The following is a 21,738-nucleotide window of genomic DNA, read 5'->3' as shown; positions in this document are numbered from 1 at the left end:
ATTTATCTCTATTGTCTTTGTCTTATAGATTAAAAAATCATGCTCTGGGTCAATTGGCACAGCTTGCTGTTTCCATGTGTTCTTAAAATTCAGGTTCTTTTTAAAAGTGAATAGGGTCTCACTGCCCTCTAGGGGTATTTTTAAAACTCTCTAGTTTCAAGGGGAAATTTTTGATTGTCATTAAAATACAAGCATATTTTAATTATATTTTATATTTTCCATGAACAGTGAACAGGAGTCAACTCAACTCTGCCCTGGTGACTCAGGTGTAGTCAAAAGGGACCCATCCTCTTAATTCTCTCTACTCTTCCTTGCCCATTTCAGCCTCTGCCACTACACCTATTCCCCCCTGGCTGTTCCTAGACCTGGCCTCTTTCCTGATCTTCAGACCCTCACTTCCTACTAGACCACTCCCTGGGTCTCCTGCTAGCCCCTCAAACTCAAAATTGTCCCAAATTGGACTATTCAGCATGGCTAAAGACTTTTTTTGTCTTTACAGACTTCTCTCATTCTCAACCTTGAGGTTCATTTCAACTCCTCTCTCTTTTCCTTACTGCTTCCCTTCTGATCCGTTTCCAAGTGCTACCAAATCTACTTCCACAACACCTTTTTTCATTGATTCTGTTAAACCTCCATTTCAGTGCTCCCTTGAATAATCCACTGAAAATTCCCAAGTCTCAGTTTCTTATTCTGTCAAATGAGGAGTTAGAACTAGATGGTTTCTAAGGTCCCTTCTAATTCTCGATCTATGACCCTCTACTCTTCTTTACTTTCACTGCCTCTGTTCTAGTTCTGTCACTCATTATCTCCTACCTGAACCATTGCAAAAGCCTCCTAAGTAGCCTCCCTACCTCCCATCTGGAAGGTTCTAATGGACTCTAAAGTCAACAGCTCAACATGACTGCCAAAAAAATCAAAGGTGATCTATATTTGTGGAGGGTCAGCGATTTGGATTTTGGAGACCTTGTTTGAAGGTCAATGAAGACAACCCCTTCATTGACAGGGCCAGCCAGAGAAGCCAAATCATTCCCTTGGGATCACATAACTTATCCCAGTAGAAATTAGGATTTGAACCCAGGTAGATCTTCCTGATTCCCAAGTGTAGCATCATAGCCATTATACCACGAGTTAAATTCCAGGTGCCATATTTTAGGAAAGACTTTGATAAACTGAAGAAAGACTTAAGGATGCTCCAAAGACCTCAAGATCATAATGTAGAAAAGTGTGTTTAAGGGACTGTTGTGGTTTAGCCTAGGCAGGAGAATCCTCAGCAGAAAAACAAGCAAGCTCCTTTCCAGTATCTGAAGGGATAGCAGATAAAAGATGGCAGACCAAACAGCCATGAATGGGCGTCAGAGAGAGGCTGATTTCAACTCGATACAAGAAAAACTTCCCAAGAGTGACAATCCTTCCAGAGAAATGCAGGCTGTCTCAGAGGCAGTGAGTTCTCCCTCTGTGGAGGGCTTCAAGGAGAGATAAAATGCCCATTGGGGGGTACTTTCCTTTAGAGTAGGGGGGTGGATTTCCTACTGCTGGGGACTTTTGTGATTCTGAATATCTATGTTTCTGTCTTCTGCACATAGAATATCAGAGATGGAAGGGACTTTAGAAATTATCTAGGCCAACAGCACCCCCATTTTATAGATGGGGGGCTGAGCACTGGAGGGGGGTGACTTTCATGTTCTGTTTTTATGTTTTATGTTAGTGGCAGATCTGGGAAGTCATTCAATCCTGTGTCAGTGGGACTGCCCCCCTCTAACCAGGCCTCCTCAGTGTGAGTTAAAAGGGTCCCTAAGGCCCCAAATTCTTCTCCCACATGCCAACTTCTACCTTCTCCACTCTTGCTGCCTCCCTCATGAATGATGAAAATAGAATTATTAATGAGTAAAACAAAAGAAAAAAATGACCGGGGACATTCCCTTACATTTAGCAGGGATTTGGCAACTGAATTGAGCTGGGAGAATGGGGAACTTTGAATATAGAGGTTCTGTAGTTTCAGGCCCCGGGAGCATGGAACACTGTGAATGAGGTCAAGGGGCAGTGGTTCTCAAGAAGATGTTAGTCACAGGACCCTGAATGAAACGATTTAACATATTTACAAATTTATTAAAACCAAAGACAGATTCTCCACTGCTACTCTATCTAGCCCTGTATATTAGCCCCAAAGACTCAAGAGAAACCTAAAATGGGACCCTTATTCTCTAGGAAATTCTTATCTATTTGAGGAGACAAACCATAGTCACACCAATAAAGAAAAATAAGAAATAAGGTGCTAAGAGGAAAGCTGACACTCAACAAAGAATTAAAAGATGGCCAAGATGTAGACAGATTAAAAAAAGAAAGAAAGACTCTCCAGAAGGAAGGGACCACACAGGCAAAGATTTAGAGGTGGCAAGGAGCCTAGAATGTTTCTGCAAAGGACAGGGCCTGACTTTGTATATTGTGACTAGTGGTTTCCCTCATAAAAAATCATAATGGTTCTGAATCAAAATGCACACAGCATCAAACAAGAGGCAAATTTTGCAGGGTTTAAAGGATTATCCTTCCTTTGTCTTACAGCATAACTGAGAAGTCAAGTAGTAGCAGTACAGACAGTCTCCGACGGCCTAAAAGGTAAGCAGAGTGTCCATGTTCGTGTGTGTGAGTGTGTGTAAGAATTCATGTCTCAGTTTGCTTGCTGAAATGTTAGTTCCTGAAACTCAACTGCATTTCATCAGGAAAGGGGAGAAAGATAGAGGAAAGGGAAAATAGATCTGAAAGCTAGAGGGGACCACAAGCTCAAAGGAAGTCTTGCAAAAAAAAAATCTCAGTCTGTCTTAAGAAAGGATAGGGCAGATATCTGTTGTAGTCTGTACTATATCAACCACATTTTAAATCATCTTAGTTCTGGACTGCATGGACAAAGGATGTGGATAATGTGGAGAACTTCATATCAAGTCAACATTTATTAAGTGCCTCCTGTATGGCAAGCACCATGGTAAGCACTAGAGACAGAAAAATAAGGAAAGAAATCAAATCTGCTCTCAAGGAACTGACAGACAAATGGAGGAGCTAGTCTGCAAAAAGTTAGGACCAGATTACTATAGGATAAATTGTGGGGTCAGTTCAGCAAAGAGGCACTTGCATTAAAGGAGATCAGAACATGGTTCTTGCAGAAGTGGGAACCAAATACAAAATCCTCTGGCCTTTAAAGCCCTTCATAACCCAATACTCTCCTAACTTTCCACTCTTCTTACACCCTAGGGAGCCACCAGAGATTATTGAGTAGAGTAGTGATATGATCAGACCAAGATTTTAGGAAGATCTCTTTGGTAGCTGAGTGGGGAATGGGTAGGAGTGGGGAGACTCAATGCAGGTTGACTCACCAGCAGTTGTCACAATATCATGTGACACATGTCACATGATGCAATGATAAAAACCTGTCCCAAAATGGTGGTAGAGAAGGGAACAGTATAGAAAAGATGGGCAATGAGGGCATAGTAACAAATCTCAACTTTGAGACATAAGAATGAGTGAAAAAAAGTCTTTACTGTTCCATTACTATATAATAAGCACTATACTAAGCTCTGAAGAAGAAAATAGAAAAAGCAAAACAGTTCTTACTCCCAAGTTTATTCTCTACTTGAAGGAGACATAAAACACAATTCAGTCTTAGGGTATGTGGAAAGTCCCCAAAGTGTCCTAATGGTGCATCAGTTGGTCAAATGCCAAGGCCCAAAGTCCTTAGCTTAGATTGTTTGGTCAGATGATGGTATCAAGGACACCAATATTGAAGAATCTGGGACAAGTAGGAGAAACCATGCCAGAAAAATATTAACAAAATCAAAACCATCTCCAAAGGTCCTATAGGGGGCACCATATTGCAGGGAGAGTCAATGTTTATGCTTTGCCTGAACTCAGTTATCAATTTATCAGAATTTAATAGGAGTAGCTGAGTTGTTGTTGGGGCTGCTGCTGTTGCATTAATTCTAGAGGCTTTCAACTCTGGGAGCCAATTCTGTCTGGGATCTGCACTTACTCAACCACATATACCACCCCAGTGATCTGATTTTAGAGCCATGTTGGTATTAGGGATTTAAGAGGCTTTCTTTAGTATTAAATTTCAGATAAGAAAAAGAAAATGGCAAGAAAAAGAAAAAGTAAAAGTGTGGTCTACTCCACCATACTCCATTTTTTCAGTCCACATGTCTAAAATCTCTGTTTCCCCCTTTTCCACTTTGACTCATACTCCTTCCCTCTAGAACAAGGGGTGATGGGATATGCTACTTTTATGCCCAAAGGCTGGGCTAAAGGTTCTTCTAGGATGGGCAAGAGAGTCAAGGCTCTTATTTAAGGCATGAGATAAGTGTCAGGTCACTGTTGGGACACCAGCTGTGTGCCAATAGCTACCTAGATTGTCCCATAATATCTCCATTTCCTTTTTCTAATGGAGGCATCATGGGCTATTCAGACACCCTCCCATTCATCACCACTCACAAGGACACTGAGAAAGTAGGATTTCTATCATTTACCCAAAACAAACTTTTCTATCCAGGGATTCTTCCTGAAACCCACTTTCTAGCTTCCTTCTGAATCTTGAGCAAAGGCTATACCTGTACCATAGGGACCAACATGAAAAGGCTCCTCTTGTTCTTCAACACAGATTTAGTATTTTTTCCAACAATATTTTCAATTTATTTGATTCAGAATAGAAAAACTAAAAAGAAAAAAAACGAAACAAGTCAAGTGCTCAACAGAACATGAGAGGATTCAAAATGCATAACAGTAAATTAGCAGTTCAAGAAATGATCTATAATAGTAGAAAAAAATATATTCATGAGTGTTCATCTTTGCTTCCTTGTAGATTATTCTTTTGTTCTCTGCTGTATATTTTTTTTATTTTATTCTTTTTTTCCCCTTTCATCCTCCCCTCCTCCTCAAAGCAGGCTATAGTTAAGCACAAATATATGCTATATACATACACACATCCCCACCCATACACACACAAATATATATATATATATATATATATATATATATATATATATATATACACACACACATATACATTCACATCTACCCACAGAACCATATACATATATACACACATACATAGAGCAACCTGCACACATATCTACATTTTCTTAGATACACACACTTACATATGTGTATATATATATATATATGCATTTATCCATATGTAACATACATCTAAAACAATATTAATATGACTGGCATGTAATGTAACTTTGCCCCAATCTTTCTTTTGAGCTGTCCAATTGCTGATTTCAATTTTAACCATATGGTATATATTCTCATGTAAAAAACATAAATGATTTGTCCATGCTAAGTTCCTTGAAAATCATCTTTCATATTGGCTCTTATATGCTAAATTTTCTATTGAGTTCAGGTTTGATTGAAAGTCCTGAAAATCTGCAAGTTCATTGAATGTCTATTTTGTTGGCTATGATATTTTTGGCTACAGGCCATGTTCTTTTAAGACTGCTGTTATGTATGTTTCCAGGACCTGAGATCCTTTTATTGTGGCTGCTGATAAGTCTTGTGCAATTTTAATTGTAGTTCTGGCATATCTGAATTCTTTTTTTCTTGTTTCTTGCAAAATTTTCTCTTTGATCTGAAGGTTTTGAAATTTGGCAATAATATTCCTATGTGTTTTCCACAAAGGATCTCATTGAAGTGCTGATCAGTGGATTTTTTTTTCTATTTCTACTAATCCCTCATGTTCTATCATTCCAGGACAATTTCATTTAATTATATCTTGCATTATTATGTCAAGATTCTTTTTTTGGTCACAGTGTTCAGGTCCAATTATTCTTATATTTTCTCTTCTTGATCTGTTCTCCAGATCTGTCATTTTTTTCTAAGATGTTTCACATTCTTTTCATTCTTTATATTCTGTTTTTTCTTGGTCTCATACCTTCACTGGTTTTCCTCTGCCCAATGCTAATTTTCAAAAAGTTATTTGCATCTTTGAAAACCTATCTCCTTTTCTAGTTGATTAACATTTTCCATAATCTTGTTTTTCTTGGATTTTTAAAAGTTTTTCCCCAATGTGTCTCATTTGATTTTTGAAGTCTTTTTTGAGTTCTATGAAGTTGAACCCCAGTCTTCCCTGTTCCCATAATAAGTTTCTATGTTTGGGTTCTTTCTTCTTTGACAATTCATTTTTTTTTTTGGTAATGAGAAATGTTAGTGTAAATAACTCTAATCATGGAATGGAGGAATGGTGCCTCTAGTTTCACTTTGGCTCTCTCTCTGACCTGGAATTCCAAACCAAACACTCCCTCCCCTCCTGCAAATACCAGCTCCATTGCTTTTGCATTCCCAGTATATTCGTTCCTTCTTGCCCAGGGTCTGGTCTCTGCAACACAGCTGGGCCTGATGGGAATTCCCCAGCAATCTTCCTGGGCTCAGAACCCCAACTCCACATACAGTTTGGGAGGTGAAAGTTTCTGTGGTTCCTGATAAGGCAACAGCCAGACCCAGTTAACCTTGGGATTTCCATTTGGTGTTTCTATGGAATACGTCTGGCCTGGAGGTATTTGTATTTCACATGGGTTTATCACCTGGTCGACTCTTTCTTCTGGGTCTTCTCAGGTTGTACTAGGAGGACCCTGTTTTGCTCCAAGTCTTCTTGATTTTTCACCAGTCTATATTTGGCCTGAGATGCAAATTTGTTCTATTTGTTGGGGGAATCTGAAGAACTTGAAATTTACAGATCCAGAATCCTCCTGCCACAAAATTAGTTTTAAACTTTTATCCCACAGTGTTTGACTATGAATTAAGAATAAAACAGACTTTCTTGTTGAGAACAGAGTGGCTTATTTAAAAAAAAACCTTCATAGCATGTTCAATATTATTCAATACTCCCCAGTCACACTTCAGGTACTATGGACCTGTCAGTATCCTCCGGTGATGGCAGTGCCTTTCTCTGAATTACTCTATACCAAAGAAGAAGCTCTACTGATCACCAAATCAATCTCCTTTGTCTTCTTTCAGACTTCAGCTACTTAGGCTCTTCAGGGCAGTTAGGTGCCATGCACACAGAACAACAGGAAGTCAGGAAGATCTAGTTCAAAGATGGTCTCAGACCCTTACTAGATGTATTATTTTCACCCTGTGTGCCTCAGTTTCCTCCTCTGTAAAATAAGCCGGAGAAGGAAATAGCCAACTGTTAGGTTTCTTTTCTGTAAATCCTTTTCTCTGTGAGCAGGTTTCTTGGGAGGCTACTGGAGCCTTCAGCCAGAGCAAAAGTAGAATCTTGAATCCTCTTCTTCCTGAATCCTGGCTCTGAATCTTCTCCAGCTTCCCTGAAGTTCTCTTGGGAAGTCTTGTCCTTGACCCAATCCAGACTGCTTCCTTCCTTACTGCCCTCCTCTTTTATCCTCCCAGAGAATGGGCTTGTTGGTACTCCAGGGGCTTGTGGGAACTACTTACAACCAATGAACTTGCTCCTTTTAAAGGTGTGAACTAAAGGTGTGAACCCTGAGCTAGAGAATTAAGTACCGACTTAGCACCTAGTAAGAACCTAATAGCCAATCACTCCAGTATCTTTGCCAAGAAAACCCCATCTGAGTCACAGAGTCAGACATGACTGAAATGACTAAACAAAAACATTTAGCATCTTCAGTTATTTAGCCTTCATCCCATCTGCAGATGTGCAGAGGCTAGAAAGTTTCACCTTAACAGGGATAAATTGATTTTATATTCATCCTGCTGTATAAGCTGGGCTTTAAGCCAGACAAGAAAAGCTAGAAAAGGATAGCAGAAAACTGTGTGTAAGCCTGTTCTTTGTATTCTCTTTTCCCTAATGCCCATGTAAGGTCCTTTGGTCCTAGACAGCTTTCTCACTTGGGGTTAGAATTTTTTTTAATTTCTATAATAAAGTCCTGATTTTGAGATGACATCCCCAAACTGTATCTCAGCGGTTCCACCTTAAGAAGTTTTATAAGAGCTCTGTGGGGCCTGAGGTTAAAAGGCTCCCCTCACTCCCCAAATCTGCTTTGGTTCTCATGCAAATAAAGCTCGAGGCAAGAATAAAAGGCTATGTGAAGCAGGCAGAGCTACATTGCTACTATTATTATTAACATCTGCCAGCAATAAAAGGACTAGTCTTTTGTGGTGCATTCTGACTAGGTCAACCCTAAATTGTTTCCCTGCATTTACATGAGGCAAGTCTCTGTCTGTAAGGCGAAATTGTTTGTCACTGCATTGTTGTGGATGCCACAGGAGAAAGAGTTATAAGAACTGGGAATGTTAAACCCAAAGAAGAAAAGACAGAGGAAGTCACAGCAGCTGCCCTCCAATATTTGAGGGACTCTTGGGTGATAGGATTAGAAGGTAATGGGTACAAGTGACAAAGATTTCATCTTGATGTAAGAAAGAACATCTGAATGCTCAGAGCTATTTCAAAGTAACCAGTTGGGTGGTTCAGTAGATGACAGTGCCTGGAATCAGGAAGATTCATCTTTCTGAATTCAAATCTGACCTAAGAAATCTGACCAGCTGTGTTACCTTAATCAAGTCACTTAACCCTGTAGCCATTCTGGGGGAAGGAGAACAACAGGGTGTTATGAGTACCTTGAGGCACCACATCCTAGTTTTGCTTTGCAGCAGAGGGATAACAAGAGAAGAATGAAAACAATATTCTGTTTCAGTTCTGGTTAGGCATGGGATTGTGACCAATGGGCACATCCTGATTCTTGGGGTGATGGGGGGTGGGGTATGAGCTCATAGTACCACCAGAGCTCTTGAATGGCAATGTGACAGAGATGACAAGTTACTTAACCTCTAACTGCCCCATGCTGCTTCTAAATGTTGAGGTTCAAAGGTGACCCTAAAAGGTTGGGGTTGCAGAGTGTCACAAGTTGTCTCAAAAAGAAATTTGCAAGCTCGAACCCATCTCTAAGTCAAGGGGCAAAGTTTATTATAATTGTAACACCAATTGAAGTGGGCTAAGTTACTAAAGAATTTAGCAAAGATCTAGGAGCAAGAAGATAAATGTATAGGAAAAAGTTAGACCAGGAGCTTCATGTTGCTTATTTGCTAATTTTATGACTTCCTGGTAGATTTGAGGAGTCGGCTGTTCACTATTGTCTCAGGAACTTGGTTATCACTGACTAACAGATTGTTTATCTGACAGTCAGCAATGTTTGTGGGACTATAATATTCCTAAAGCCAGCCCAAGGCCAGAAGACATTAGGGTTATCGACAAACAAGATGACAGTCATCAATGTTTGTCCTAAAATCAGAGGGCCTCGGGTTTATTGCAACATTTCCCTAGAAGCTAAGGGAAGAAAAAATTTACTATAACATTTCTAAGGCCAAAGGACCCCACAGTTATTGCAACATTTCCCTAGAAGTTGCATCCCATTGCAAGTTACTCATCTAAATCAGTGAAGAGAATTTCCACACTGGAAAGTCCCCATACAATGATAAAAAATCAAAGGTGCAGACCAAAATCAAGCTAACAAAAAACCTTCATTTCTCACCTCACCTAAGCCTATTCCAACTTCATGGTTTTGATTTATTGCTTTTCTTTTTCACCTTTCTCTCTCTGCAGCTATCCTGGTGGTGTTTCAGAAGCCAAGAGCAATGTATGTGCCAACATGAGAGCCAAGTTTTTCAGCATCGCACAGGAGGCTGGTTTCTGTCTGCAAGACAGACTAGAAATCCTCACCAAGTAAGAATCTCTATAAATGGGGCAAATGGCATTATGACAAGGCTTAGAAGATAGGAGTCATATCCTACCTCTGCCTTCTTACTATCTGGGGAACTCTTCAATCCCTCTGATCTCTCTAGTGAAAGGCAACCCATCGCCTCCAGAAAGATATCCCAAAATGAAAACTTCCAGGAATATTATGTTACCAGGTCAAAAGAAAAAAATACTTCAAGCAGCAAAAAAAAAAAATTCAAATATGGTGGAGCCAAAATCAGGATCACACAAGATTTAGCAACTTCTACAGTAAAGGAACAGAAGTCTTGGGAAATAATATTCCAGAAAGCAAAGGAGTTAGTATTACAACCAAGAATCACCCACCTAGAAAAACTGAGTATAAGCTTTCAGGGAGGAAAAAAATGGATATTTAGTGAAACAGAGGTCTTTTAAGCATTCCCATTAAAAAAAGACCAGAGCTGAATAGAAAAGTTGTCATTCAAACACAAGACTCCAGAGAAACATAAAAGGGTATTTTATGAGTATTCATAAGGGTTTCAATAAAGTTCAACTGTTTACATTTGAATATGGAAAGATAATAATACATACAACTCCTAAGGACTTAATCATTATTAAGGTAAAAATTAGGATGTATTATTAGGGTATATAAAGAGTCTACATAGTCAGAAGACATAGGTGTGAGTCAATTATGTTGAGATGCTCGCCAAAAAATGTAGGGGTAAGGAGGAGGAAAGTAGAATGGGAATTTTTTTTACATAAAAGAGGTATAAAAAAAGAACTTTTATAATAAAAAGGGAAAATGGGAGATGGTGGGCAATGTTCAAATCTCACTCTCGTTGGAATTGGTTCACAGAGGGAAGAATATATGTACACATTTCAGTTATAGAAAAGTAATTTACCCAATAGAGAAATAGGAAGAGAAGGGGATGAGAAAATGAGAAGAATCCCAAAAGGAAAGACACATTAGGAAGACAGTAATTAAAAGCAAAATCGACATTTGAGAAGGAACAGGATAAAAAAGAAGAAGAAAAATAGAAATACATAGTAATCATAACTGTGAATGGAAATGGGTTAAGTGCACCCATAAAATGGAAGCAGATAGCTGAATGGATTAGAAACCAGAATCCAACATTATATTGGTTGCAAAAGAGACACTTAAAACAGAAACACACAGAGTTAAAATAAAGGACTGAAGCAGAATCTAATATGCTTCAGCTGAATCTAATATGTTTCAGGAGTAATGATCATACTCTAAACAAAGGAAAGCAAAAATAGAACTAATTAAAAGAAATGATTAGGAAAACTACATTTTGCTAAAAAAAAAAAAGGCACTATAGACAATGAAGTAATATCAACATTTTCACAGCAAGTTTCTCTGATAAAGGCATTTGTCAAATATATATAAATATATATTTACATATACATAAATGTATATACTACACATAAAATTGAATTGAATTTATAAATAATCATTCCTCAATTGATATTGGTCAAATGATATAAATAATTTTCTGAAGAAATCAAAACCAGCAATTGGCATATGAAAAATAAATGTTCTAAAAAATACTCTACATATATGACTTTCCCATATAGAAATATAAACAGCTGAACTTGATTGAGACCTTTATGATTTATTTTCATGTGTATTCTTTTTATGTTTCTCTTGAATCTTGGTTTGATGACAAATCTATTCAGGTTTGGGGTTTTTTTTTTCATCAGAAATGGTTGCAAGTTCTATATTTCATTAAATATCCATTTTTCCCCTGACAAATCATACTCACTCTTGCTGGGTGGGTTATTGATTAGAGAAAGGCAAATTAAAACAGCCCTGAGATACCACTATCAGAAATGACCAGTGCCTGTAGAGATGAGTGAAAAATAGATGGACTACTGAAGTATTGATGGAATAGTGAACCAGTCCAGCAATTCTTGGAAAACAATTTAGAACAAAGACCAAATGTCTATATAACCATGCATAACCTTTGATCCACTAGGTCTGAATCCCGAAGTAATTTTTAAAAAAAGGAAATTTACCTATATGTACAATAATATTTATACCAGCTCTTTTTGTGGTGGCAAAGAATTAGAAACTAACAGAAATAGGGTTAAGTTACTTGCTCAAGGTCACACAGTTAGTAAGTGAACCTGGATTCAGACTCAAGTGGTGGAGAGCCATTGTGCCACTTAAGTGCCCAAATAAGTTGTAGCATATGATTTTTATAGAGTTACTATTGTGCTATGGAACAAGACAAGGAGAATGGTTTAGTGAGATCTTTATGAACTGATACAAAGTGAAATAAAAACCAAAGATCATTGTGCACAGTAATGACAATGTTGCAGTGATAATCAGTTGTGACTTATCAATACAGTGATCCAAGATAATTCCAAAGAGCTCATGATTGAAAAAAAAAAAAAAAAAGCTATCTACTTCCAGGGAGAGAATTGATGAATTCTGAATAAAATGGAGTATAATTTTCTCATTTTATTTTTCTTGAAGTATGACTAATATGTAAACTCATTTTAATTTACTTCACAGGTATAATTGATGATTTGAATTTTTTAAAGAAGAAAAGAGAGAATCAGCATTATCCAATTAGCATGGATTGTGTTAGGAATATCTGAGTTCAAAGCCCTGCTCCTCTGGGCTGTATGATGAGCTGTGGTCAAATCATTCCTCCCTCTCAGTATTCCTACTCATGAGTACTGCCACACACCTCTGATGTTAGATGGGATGTGGCACTCAGGAAAGGGAAGGGTGGTGATCAATTGAACCAGGCTGTTAGGTTCTTACTAAGTGCTAATGAGATAATGAGATATTAGGTTCTTACTAAGTGCTAAGTCGGTACTTGACAATTCTCTAGTTCCGGCCTTTACTGGGAGTTTTACTTGTGAATTCCTGGGGAAGAGCTTGCATGCTTAGGAGGAGTAAGTTCATTGGTTGAAGTAATTTTTCCCAGAAGCTGCCGATTGCTCTCTGGGAGGAGATCTGCTGTGTTAACTCAAATCTCTCTGACAGATTCTTCTTCCTGTAGAGAATCGTTGTCTCCAGACAGTTGCTGTCAACTCTCGTCCAGAGTGGTGACTTCCCTCTTTTATCCTCCCAGAGAATGGGTGTGGGATAATGCAAGGGCTTCTGGGAAAAATTACTTCAACCAATGAACTTGCTCCTCCTAAGCATGCAAGCTCTTCCCCAGAAATTCACAAGTAAAACTCCCAGGAAAGGCCGGAACTAGAGAATTGTCAAGTACCAACCTAGCACTTAGTAAGAACCTAATATCTCATTATCTCATTAGCACTTAGTAAGAACCTAACACCAGGCCTAAAAAGAAGGGTCATATTCTGGCAGGGTAGCAGTGTGGAGAAAAGGGGGCAGAATGAAACAATGAATCCAAGGGGCAGAGTTTGTCCTCCTGAGTCATACGTGGGGTTCCAAGAAATGGGGATGGTAGAGGAAGGGCTCATGCCCTAGAGTCAAGCAGCTTCCTTTTTTTTTTAAAGATTCCCAGAAGGGAACAAAGCAGTCCAACAAATACTGTGCCAAAAATCCATAAATATATTCAGATAGTAAAGCACACAAATTTTATTGACCATCCTACCTGGCAAAAAGAAAGAGGGATAGCGGTACGAACATTAAATACACCTGTCTTGGAACTTATCCAGTGACTATCTAGGAACCTCCTAGGAATTATATAGGTCCATCTCCTTTCCCCCCCAAGAACCCCTAAAACAGGAATCTTCACCCAAGGAGGAGTCTGTCAGTGATGCTGATGGACTGGCCGCCTCAAGGAGAAGCCGAGAGAGAAATCAATATTCTGGCTTCATCCTCAGTCACAAACAGTCACCCCTTATTGCTTCATAATCTCTTGCAAATGCCAGCTGCCCATCTGGACTACATCTGGCTTGTGGGAAAGACTCTTGGCTGCGTTTGGGGCCAATGTATTCTCACTACTAATAACAACAACTACTCCATTACCCCCATGGGTATAAGCCCATCGGAGCAATCCCACAAAGAAATAAATGGCACTATAAAGAATTCATTTATTTCATAAGCATTTACTGAGTGCTCACCTTGGAAGAGGTAAAGGACTCAATATGATTGAGTAAATTCCAATTCCTTGAGAGCAAGAATGATTTCACTTTTGGTAACTGCATTCCCAGTGTCTAGCACAGAATAGGTGCTTAATATGAAATTCTTATTGATTGAATAAAGAAGGTAAGTCCCTCAAATATCCCTCCCTCTTTTTCCACCAGCCAGATATCAGGATCCACCACTTCTACCCTGACCAACAGTCAGGACTAAAGACTTAACATCTGCTCAGATGCTGAACATATTCCCTTTTCCAGGCTTTTTCCAGATCGTGCACAGACACCAATAATCAGATCAACATTAGCAACATTATTGGGAAGGAGCTGATAGCTCCTTTCCTATGGCACTACCCAGAATCCCTCTGGTTTTGAATTATAGATGGTATAAGCTGGAGCTCTCATACTTAGGACTTTCTCTTTCTTCCCATTAAATTCCTTCATTCCTTCATTCCTTTGTTCCTTCCTTCTTCCTATCCGTCTATATCAATCCTAGCCCATTCTGCACTCCTAAAATCCTGGAATATATTACTTTCTTACATCTACTTAGAATTTCAACCTTCCTTCAAGACTCAGTTCAAGTCAACTGGTATCTGCCACCTTTCCTAGTCCTATGGAAGCCTCTCTCAAATCTTCCTTGTATTTATTTGGTATAGTATTTAACTACATACACATATATTTAAACTTCTATAGTGTGTTTGTAGATACATATACAAATATATATTTTGTTTAACCCAATAGAATAAGTCAAGACAAACATTTATTAAGTGCCTACTGTGTGCTACTTTCTAAATGCGAGGGATACAAAGAAAAGTAAGAAAAAAGCAATTCCATCAAGGAGTTAATAGTAATCTTAATGTCTAGCAGAGGGCCTGGCACATAGTAAATGCTTAGACTCTTCATGTCATTCCCTCCCCTGCCCTTTTAACATCATATATTTAATTTAATTTTCTATATACACATTGCTTCTCCCCCAAAAGGAATATAAGTTCCCAGTGGGCAGGGAGTATTACTATTTTTCTTTGTATTCCCAGTTCCTGGCCTAGAGTAGATGCTCAATAGAATTGAATTTCAGAACACTGTACTAGTCACATTGTTGGGAGAATCACATCTTCCAATAAAGCCATGATCCTTCTCATGTTTGGATGCTCCCTCCAATTAGCAAATCTATTCAGGGCCCCCTGTATGAGAAAACTCTTGTCCATGTCCTCCTATAAGTTGGGGATAATAATGGGAACTGAACTTGGGATTTCATTAGTTGAGAGGAAGACTATCCCTCTACTAATTTAGGGCAATATTTTTTTACAACTTGGACTCTTGAAGCCATGCTAGGGGCACTGAGAGATTCGGTAACTTGCCGAGAATTAGTATGGGTTAGAGGCAAAATTTGAACCTATTTCTTCTGGGTTCCAAGACTGGCTCACTCTTCACCATGCTACACATTGGGATTGTTGTCATTGTTTAGTTGTGTCCAAATCTAAGTGATCCCATGGAGTTTACTTGGTAATGATGCTAGAATGGCTTGTTTCCTCTTTTAGTGCGTCCCCATTTTACAGATGAGGAACGGAGGCAAATAGGGATTAAAGGACTTGCCCAGGGTCACAGAGCTAGTAAATAAATCTGGATTTGAACTCAGATCTTCCTGACTCCAGTCCCAGTGCTCTATTCACTGTTACCCCTACGCTTTGGGAACATAGTAATAATCAAAGTCCTTGAATTCAAATTCTTTGTATGTTTGTTGAAGGCTCAAATTTACATAGTGATAATCAGTCCAACCCTGTAAGGTAGCTGCTATTATCATTGCTACTTTACAAATGAGGAAACTGAGGCTCTTGTGAAGTTAAGAAGGAGAATATAGAAGACTAAGCACAGCATAAACCAGCAGCCCTGTCCTTCCAGAGGAGATATTGCTTCTTGCTTGAGAGAAGGGACATTTGCACTAGACCTCGAAAGACGGGTAGGTTGTCAACTGGCCAAGATGGAATACTGATTTTTTCCTGCTCTCCAAATCTGTTTTATAGGAGACAGGAAGAAAGGGGCATCCAGAAGTTTTTTGCTTTCACCATTGTTTCCAATTTTCATGATGACATAGAAAAAATGAGACATCCAATCACTATAACAAGAGGAGATGCTGAAGAACTGGCTAACCACTGGTGAGGAAGGGAAATGATTCAATCAGGGAGGGTCTTCCCTGGCATATCCATCATCCCATATATTCTTAGGGATATAGAAAAGTGTCAATCCCCTAAAGTGCCTTTGACTACACAACCCCCAGAAGAGTCCAAATTCTGAGCTCAATGAGAGCTCTGTTCTTGGTCCTAAAACCAACACGCATACACACACACACACACACACACACACACACACACACACACACCTTAAAATAGAAAAAAACTTGTTCTTAAGACCCTCATTTTACAGAGGAAGAAACTTAGGCACACAGAGGAGAAAAGTCTTTCCCAAGATGACACAAGTTTTAGGGAGCAAACCCAGATTTTCTGGGTCTCCATCCAGGCTTTTTTCCATTACTCTGCTTCTCATTCCTCATCATAGAATTAAATCTAAAACTGAAAGGGAGCTCTGGGACCATGAATGAATGAATGAATAAAAAAACAAGTCACCTACTATATGCCAGACACTTTGCTAAGCATTGGAGATATAAATAAAAGAAAAATTATCCCTGACATCAAGGAGGTTACATTATAAAAGGGAGAAACCACACATACAAAGAATCGAAAAGGGAATACACAAGTAGCGTTATCACTATTGACAAAGATTCATGAGAGCTAAAAAAAAAAACAACTACCCTGATCCAGAAAACAGAGAATTGTGGGATGAGAGAAAATAAACCATGAGAGTAAGTAGAAAACTTCCCAAAAAACCACTAATGACCCTACCAGAGACTGAGGAATTGTTTGGGGTCTCTACAAGTGGTTGCTTGTAATATCCTACTGGTAAAACATTAAGCACCTACTATGTGACAAGTAGGGATGAAGGTACAAAGACAATCCCCAAGCATTTATTGGAGAGATCCCTGGAGCAAATTGGAATCTTAAGATATAGAATCAATATGTCTTCTCAGGTACCTTAAATATTCCCAGAGAATACCAGAATTAGGAAAACACTTAGAAAAAAGAATGTCAAAGGTAGGAGGGATCTCAGAACAGGGGATGTCAGAGCTGGGAGGGAGCTTAGAACAGGGGATGTCATGGCTGTGAGGCAGCTTAGAACAGAGTGCCTGGACTGGGAGGGGCCTTAGAGAATGTTATGTCAGAGTTGGGAAGGGCCTTAGGACATGGGAAGTCAGAGGTGGGAGGGGGCTTAGAACAGAGATTATCAGAACTGAGAAAAGTCCTTAGAGAATCTATAGCCCACCAACTTTGTTGCACAAATTTGTTGAGGCTCAAGCCTTTTGACTCTTTCCACTTTCCTGGAAAGCAGCTTATGGGCCTAAGGGACTCCCAAAGAAAATTTCTTTAGCAACTCCTCTAACTGGATGTCTTCTATTGGAAATGAAGGTATTTTGATTTGTTATCTAAACTCCCGGAAGACTTAAAGAAATACCGTCCTGCCAAGAAAATCCTACAGAAATTGCAAAAGCATGGAGAGAATTTGGATCTCAGAATTCGTCCACACGTACTCCTGAAAGTGCTACAGGACCTCCGTACATGGGAAATCTGCTCCCCTGACATCGCCGTGGCCATTGAGGTAAGCCTCATGAAGGTCTGCTCCCTGGAGACTCCATCCACTTCCCACAATCACCCCTGGATGCTTTACCCTTCCCCTGATCCAGTCTCTGTATGTGACCCCTTGGCTGACTGGGGTCTCTCTGACTTCTAATTCCATCACCCTTTTTGAAACTCCCTTGTTCACTCTTCCCATTGGCTCAGAATCTCCCTAAGTAAAAAGAACTAAACTAAAAAATTAATTCAAACTAAAGTATTACTGCTCTAAGGTGTAATATCTACATTTTAACAAATGTCTTCAAAGACTTATTCCCTGTTCTGACCCATGGTTCCCCACATGGTTACCAATTTGCATTGAGGGGCTCCTTCTCCAAGGAAAAAGTGTGAGTCAGCTGGACCTTGGGACATAGGAAGGATCATTGAGAAGCCTGGGACATTCCCAGGATCGTTTCAATGCAGAAGCTTAACTGGAAATGTAAAAAATCCCTGAGAGAAATTTCAGAAAGGAACCTCATCTCCTGTGTGAGCACAGATCTTGAGGGTCACTGCTATTCAGGGATTATTCAAGTCATTTGCATTCATGGAGAAAGCTAAAAATTCCTCTGACTCTAGTCTGCTCTTTGCTATAATCATCATCGCTGTTGAGTCATTTCAGTCATGTCCAACTCTGTCTCCATTTGGGGTTTTCTTAGAAAAGATACTGGAGGGCTTTTTCCATTTCCTTCTCCAGCGCATTTTACAAATTAGGAAACTGAGGCAAGCAGAGTTAAGTGATTTGTCCAAGGTGATACAGCAAGTACATATCTGAGGTCACATCTGAGCTCAGATCATTCTGCATCCAGGCCCGGTGCTCTATCTACTGTGCCTCTAATTAGGTTATTGAGGTGGGATCTCAGAACAATACTAGTATCAGAAAAAAATAGTGGGCAGTATTGTATACGAATGGCCTGATCATCATAGACTCGGCCCCTCCTGGAGAACTTACCCTTCACCCCCTTGGAAGAGGTTCTAATCCTGGCCACAATCCCTAAGATTCTGGAGGAAAGAAATACTCCCCCTGAATATTTTTCTGCTGATTAGCAAGGAAGCAACAGTGAAAAAAGAGGGTTGGGGTCATGAATCACTGGGACCTGGAGAAACAAATGCCTTCTCTTCTCTGGGTCTCCCCTCATCCATCCAAATAGTTGATTGGATTTGAAGCCTCCTGAAATCCCTTCCAATTTTCGACCTATAATACCCACTCTGAAGCATATTGCTGGAAGAAATCCTTCTCCTCTCTGTGCCTCAGTTTCTTTATCTGTAAAAAAAAGGGGAGGTTGGACTAGAGGGTCTTTGGGGGTTCCTTCCAGTGTTAGATTTAGGATCCTTTGAACACTAATTATTGAATGTCCAGAGCATTGTTCTGCATGCTTTTCTTATATCAAATAAAAAAAAATAGTCCCTTACCTTAAGGAATGTATAAAAAAGAGCTGCCCATATCAAGTAAATGTCCTAGGAAATCTAGACAATAGAACTCTGCCCTTTCCTAAGTCAAGTCAAAGTAGATGATATTTGTGATGTACTTAGTTTTGTCCGGCGCACAGTCCCTAGCAATAATGCGGCCAGAAACTCCAGCCTCGCTGCTAGAAATTTGTCCTGCCCAGTGGGAGTCTGGTAAAAAAAAAATGCATGTAAAATATATTTTTAAATTTAATCTGCATTAATATTTTCTTCATTGCTTTCTTAAGTCCATACAATGAACAAATTAAGAAATCAAGCTCTGATTTGTAGCATTTGCTCATTCAGAAATAGAAATACTCATGCTGAAAAATTTAACAATTAGCTCTCTGAATCAGGCCCAAGCTTGCTATCACATACCTGGTCCTGTCTTAATACATAAAGCAGGGGAGGATGTGGATTTCCTGTCTTCCTCCATCTTGTCTCCCAATGTCCCTTCAGGAACTGTGGGGGAGGAGAAGAGAGAAGTTGAAAAGATGCCGAGAGACTTTCACGCCATCAAAATGAATGTGGGATTTGTTGAAAATGAAAAGTATCAGAAGAAATATAGGATAAAAAAGCAAAAATACAGAGAAAGAGAAGCAATTTCTCCAAAATTCTCCTGCATTATTAATGATAGCCTAGATTTATAGAGAGCTCTAAAATTTGCAAAGTGTTTTTTTATCCATTTTCATATTTGCGCCTCATCATTGAGGCAATGTGAAACAACCTCCAGATCGGGAGTTAGAGAACTGGATTCGAATTCCAGCTTTGTCCCTTACTCTTAGCTGCATGATCTTGGGCAAGTCATTGAACTTGAATGGATCTCCAACTCATCTGTAAGATGAAGGGGACTGGACTTAATCAATCTTTAAGATCTATTATAGATCTCAATTCCCATGGTCTATATAATTGAATTTCTGCCCCCCTGCTTACTTTCTATGTGACTTCTCTCTTTGGGCTCCAGTTTTCTCAACTGTCATGATGAAGTATTGGAATGATTGACCACTGAGGGTCCTATACAGTTCCACATGTGATCCTATAAATCACCCTGAGAAATCAGCATGGATTATCATCCCCATTTTGTAGATGAGGATGTTGAGGTTAAATAGCTGGAGAAGGAGGAAATGGTAAATCACTTCTGTTACCTTTGCCAAGAAAACCCCAAATGGAGTCACAAAGAGAAGGACATGATTTAATAACAACAATAGGGTTGGGGCAGAATTTGAACTCCAGAGCTAATGTTCTCTCCATTGCACTCTTCAGCCTCCCCACAGAGGAGATGGGCCATCTGTGGGAGTCATGGGCTCATATTCCATCAAGAGTTATGGAGGGGCAGCTAGATGGCACAGGGGATAGAGCACCAGCTCTGAAGTCAGGAAGATCTGAGTTCAAATCTGGTCTCAGACATTTAACACTTCCTAGCTGTGTGACCCTGGGCAAGTCACTTAACCTCAATTGCCTCAGCACAAAAAAAAAAAAAAAAAAAAAAAAAAAAAAAAAAAAGTCATGGAACTCCTTGTCAACAATGCTGTAGGAGGGGATTTTCATCCACTAGCATCCACTGGACTGCAGTCCTTCCAACTTTGAGATTCCATGAGCCTTGGTTCCCATGGGGTCCCCAGACCCTGCTTCCCCCCCCCCACCATGGGAGGGACCCACTTCTCTGCTCACATCCACTCACTGTGTTTCTTCCTTTCTTCCCACAGTTTGTACGAGAACATATTGTCCAAATGCCTCAAGGGGGACTATATCAAGTGGCTTCGGGGCTCGGGTCAACCTCCCCATGCGAAGCTTCAGTGCCCCACCCCCATAGGGCAGCCAAAGCCAGAGACCAAGAAATGGCCCAGCCTGATCATGGGAACACTATTGAAGAAGATGGGGGATGTAGGTGGAAACATGGGAACCTTTGGGCAGCTGGTGCCCAGAGAGAAGATGCTGAGAGGAAGAAAGCCAAATTCACCTGCTTCCCAGATTGGTCAGAGCTCCCAAGCTTCTCATTCCCTATAAGGCCTAACCAACTGGATTTCAGCTTCCATCCCACTTTGGAGCCCTTTCCATACCAGAAGCCAAGCTCCAGAGGTGATCTGCCACTGGGGCTCTGTTTTCCAACAAACCGGCCTTCTGCAATCCACCAGGCTCCTCCAAACCACTTACCTCCCTCCTCTCAGGTCCATCACTCTAGTGTTCTATCAGGTTCGGCCCAATTCCACCAATTCCCATCGAATGCAATTTATCGTTGGTAATAAAATGAAAATGAATATCGAACATGTAGGAACGTTTTTTGGTGTGAGCTGGGACAGCACCTGGGGAAAATGGTATAAAACACCTCGAAACCACTTAGGAAGGCTGCCACGGGCCGTGGAAAGGGGGGAGAGTGGAGAAAATGAAAAGGAAACACCTGGCAGTTTCCTATTAGTGATTCTTACTAGGTGCTGTTAGGTGCTGATAGGTTATATCTAAACTGCTAAAAGAAAGGCTTTTAACGATTTCTAAACTTCAGCACCTGGGACAGCAGGGTTACAATTAGTTACAACTGTACAGAATTAACATTTATGAAGCACTTATTATATGTCAGACACAGTGCTAAGTCCTGAGGATACAAAAAGAGGCAAAAGATCCCTCGAGGAGCTTACAATCTAAAAAACTCCCTCTAGGAACTTAACAATTGAAAAAGCTCCCTCAAGGAGTTTACAACCTAACAAAAGAGTTAACAATGGAAACAAATATGTACAAAGCAAACTATATGCAGGATAAATTGGAGATAATTAACAGAGGGAAGACAGCAGAATTAAGATGGGTTGGGGAAGGTCACCC

The 21,738-nt window shown here is 39.8% G+C and overlaps 1 protein-coding gene across 1 annotated transcript in view; it reads left to right on the top strand.

Annotated features, from left to right (window-relative positions):
- CCDC60 (coiled-coil domain containing 60) overlaps positions 1–21,189 on the top strand; it is a 210,336-nt gene extending 189,147 nt beyond the window's left edge. Inside the window, 6 exon segments of the mRNA XM_074296538.1 lie at positions 2,560–2,613; positions 9,563–9,682; positions 15,781–15,912; positions 17,278–17,467; positions 20,631–20,663; positions 20,665–21,189. Coding sequence (XP_074152639.1) covers positions 2,560–2,613; positions 9,563–9,682; positions 15,781–15,912; positions 17,278–17,467; positions 20,631–20,663; positions 20,665–20,931 — 796 coding nt within the window. The 3' untranslated portion in view covers positions 20,932–21,189.
- The last annotated feature ends 549 nt before the right edge of the window (positions 21,190–21,738 follow it).

This window comes from Sminthopsis crassicaudata, chromosome 1, assembly GCF_048593235.1.
Source record: "Sminthopsis crassicaudata isolate SCR6 chromosome 1, ASM4859323v1, whole genome shotgun sequence".
In the NCBI taxonomy this organism is placed as follows: Eukaryota; Metazoa; Chordata; class Mammalia; order Dasyuromorphia; family Dasyuridae; genus Sminthopsis; species Sminthopsis crassicaudata.
Note: the sequence above shows the minus strand (reverse complement) of the source record. Positions and strands in the feature narration are given on the sequence as shown.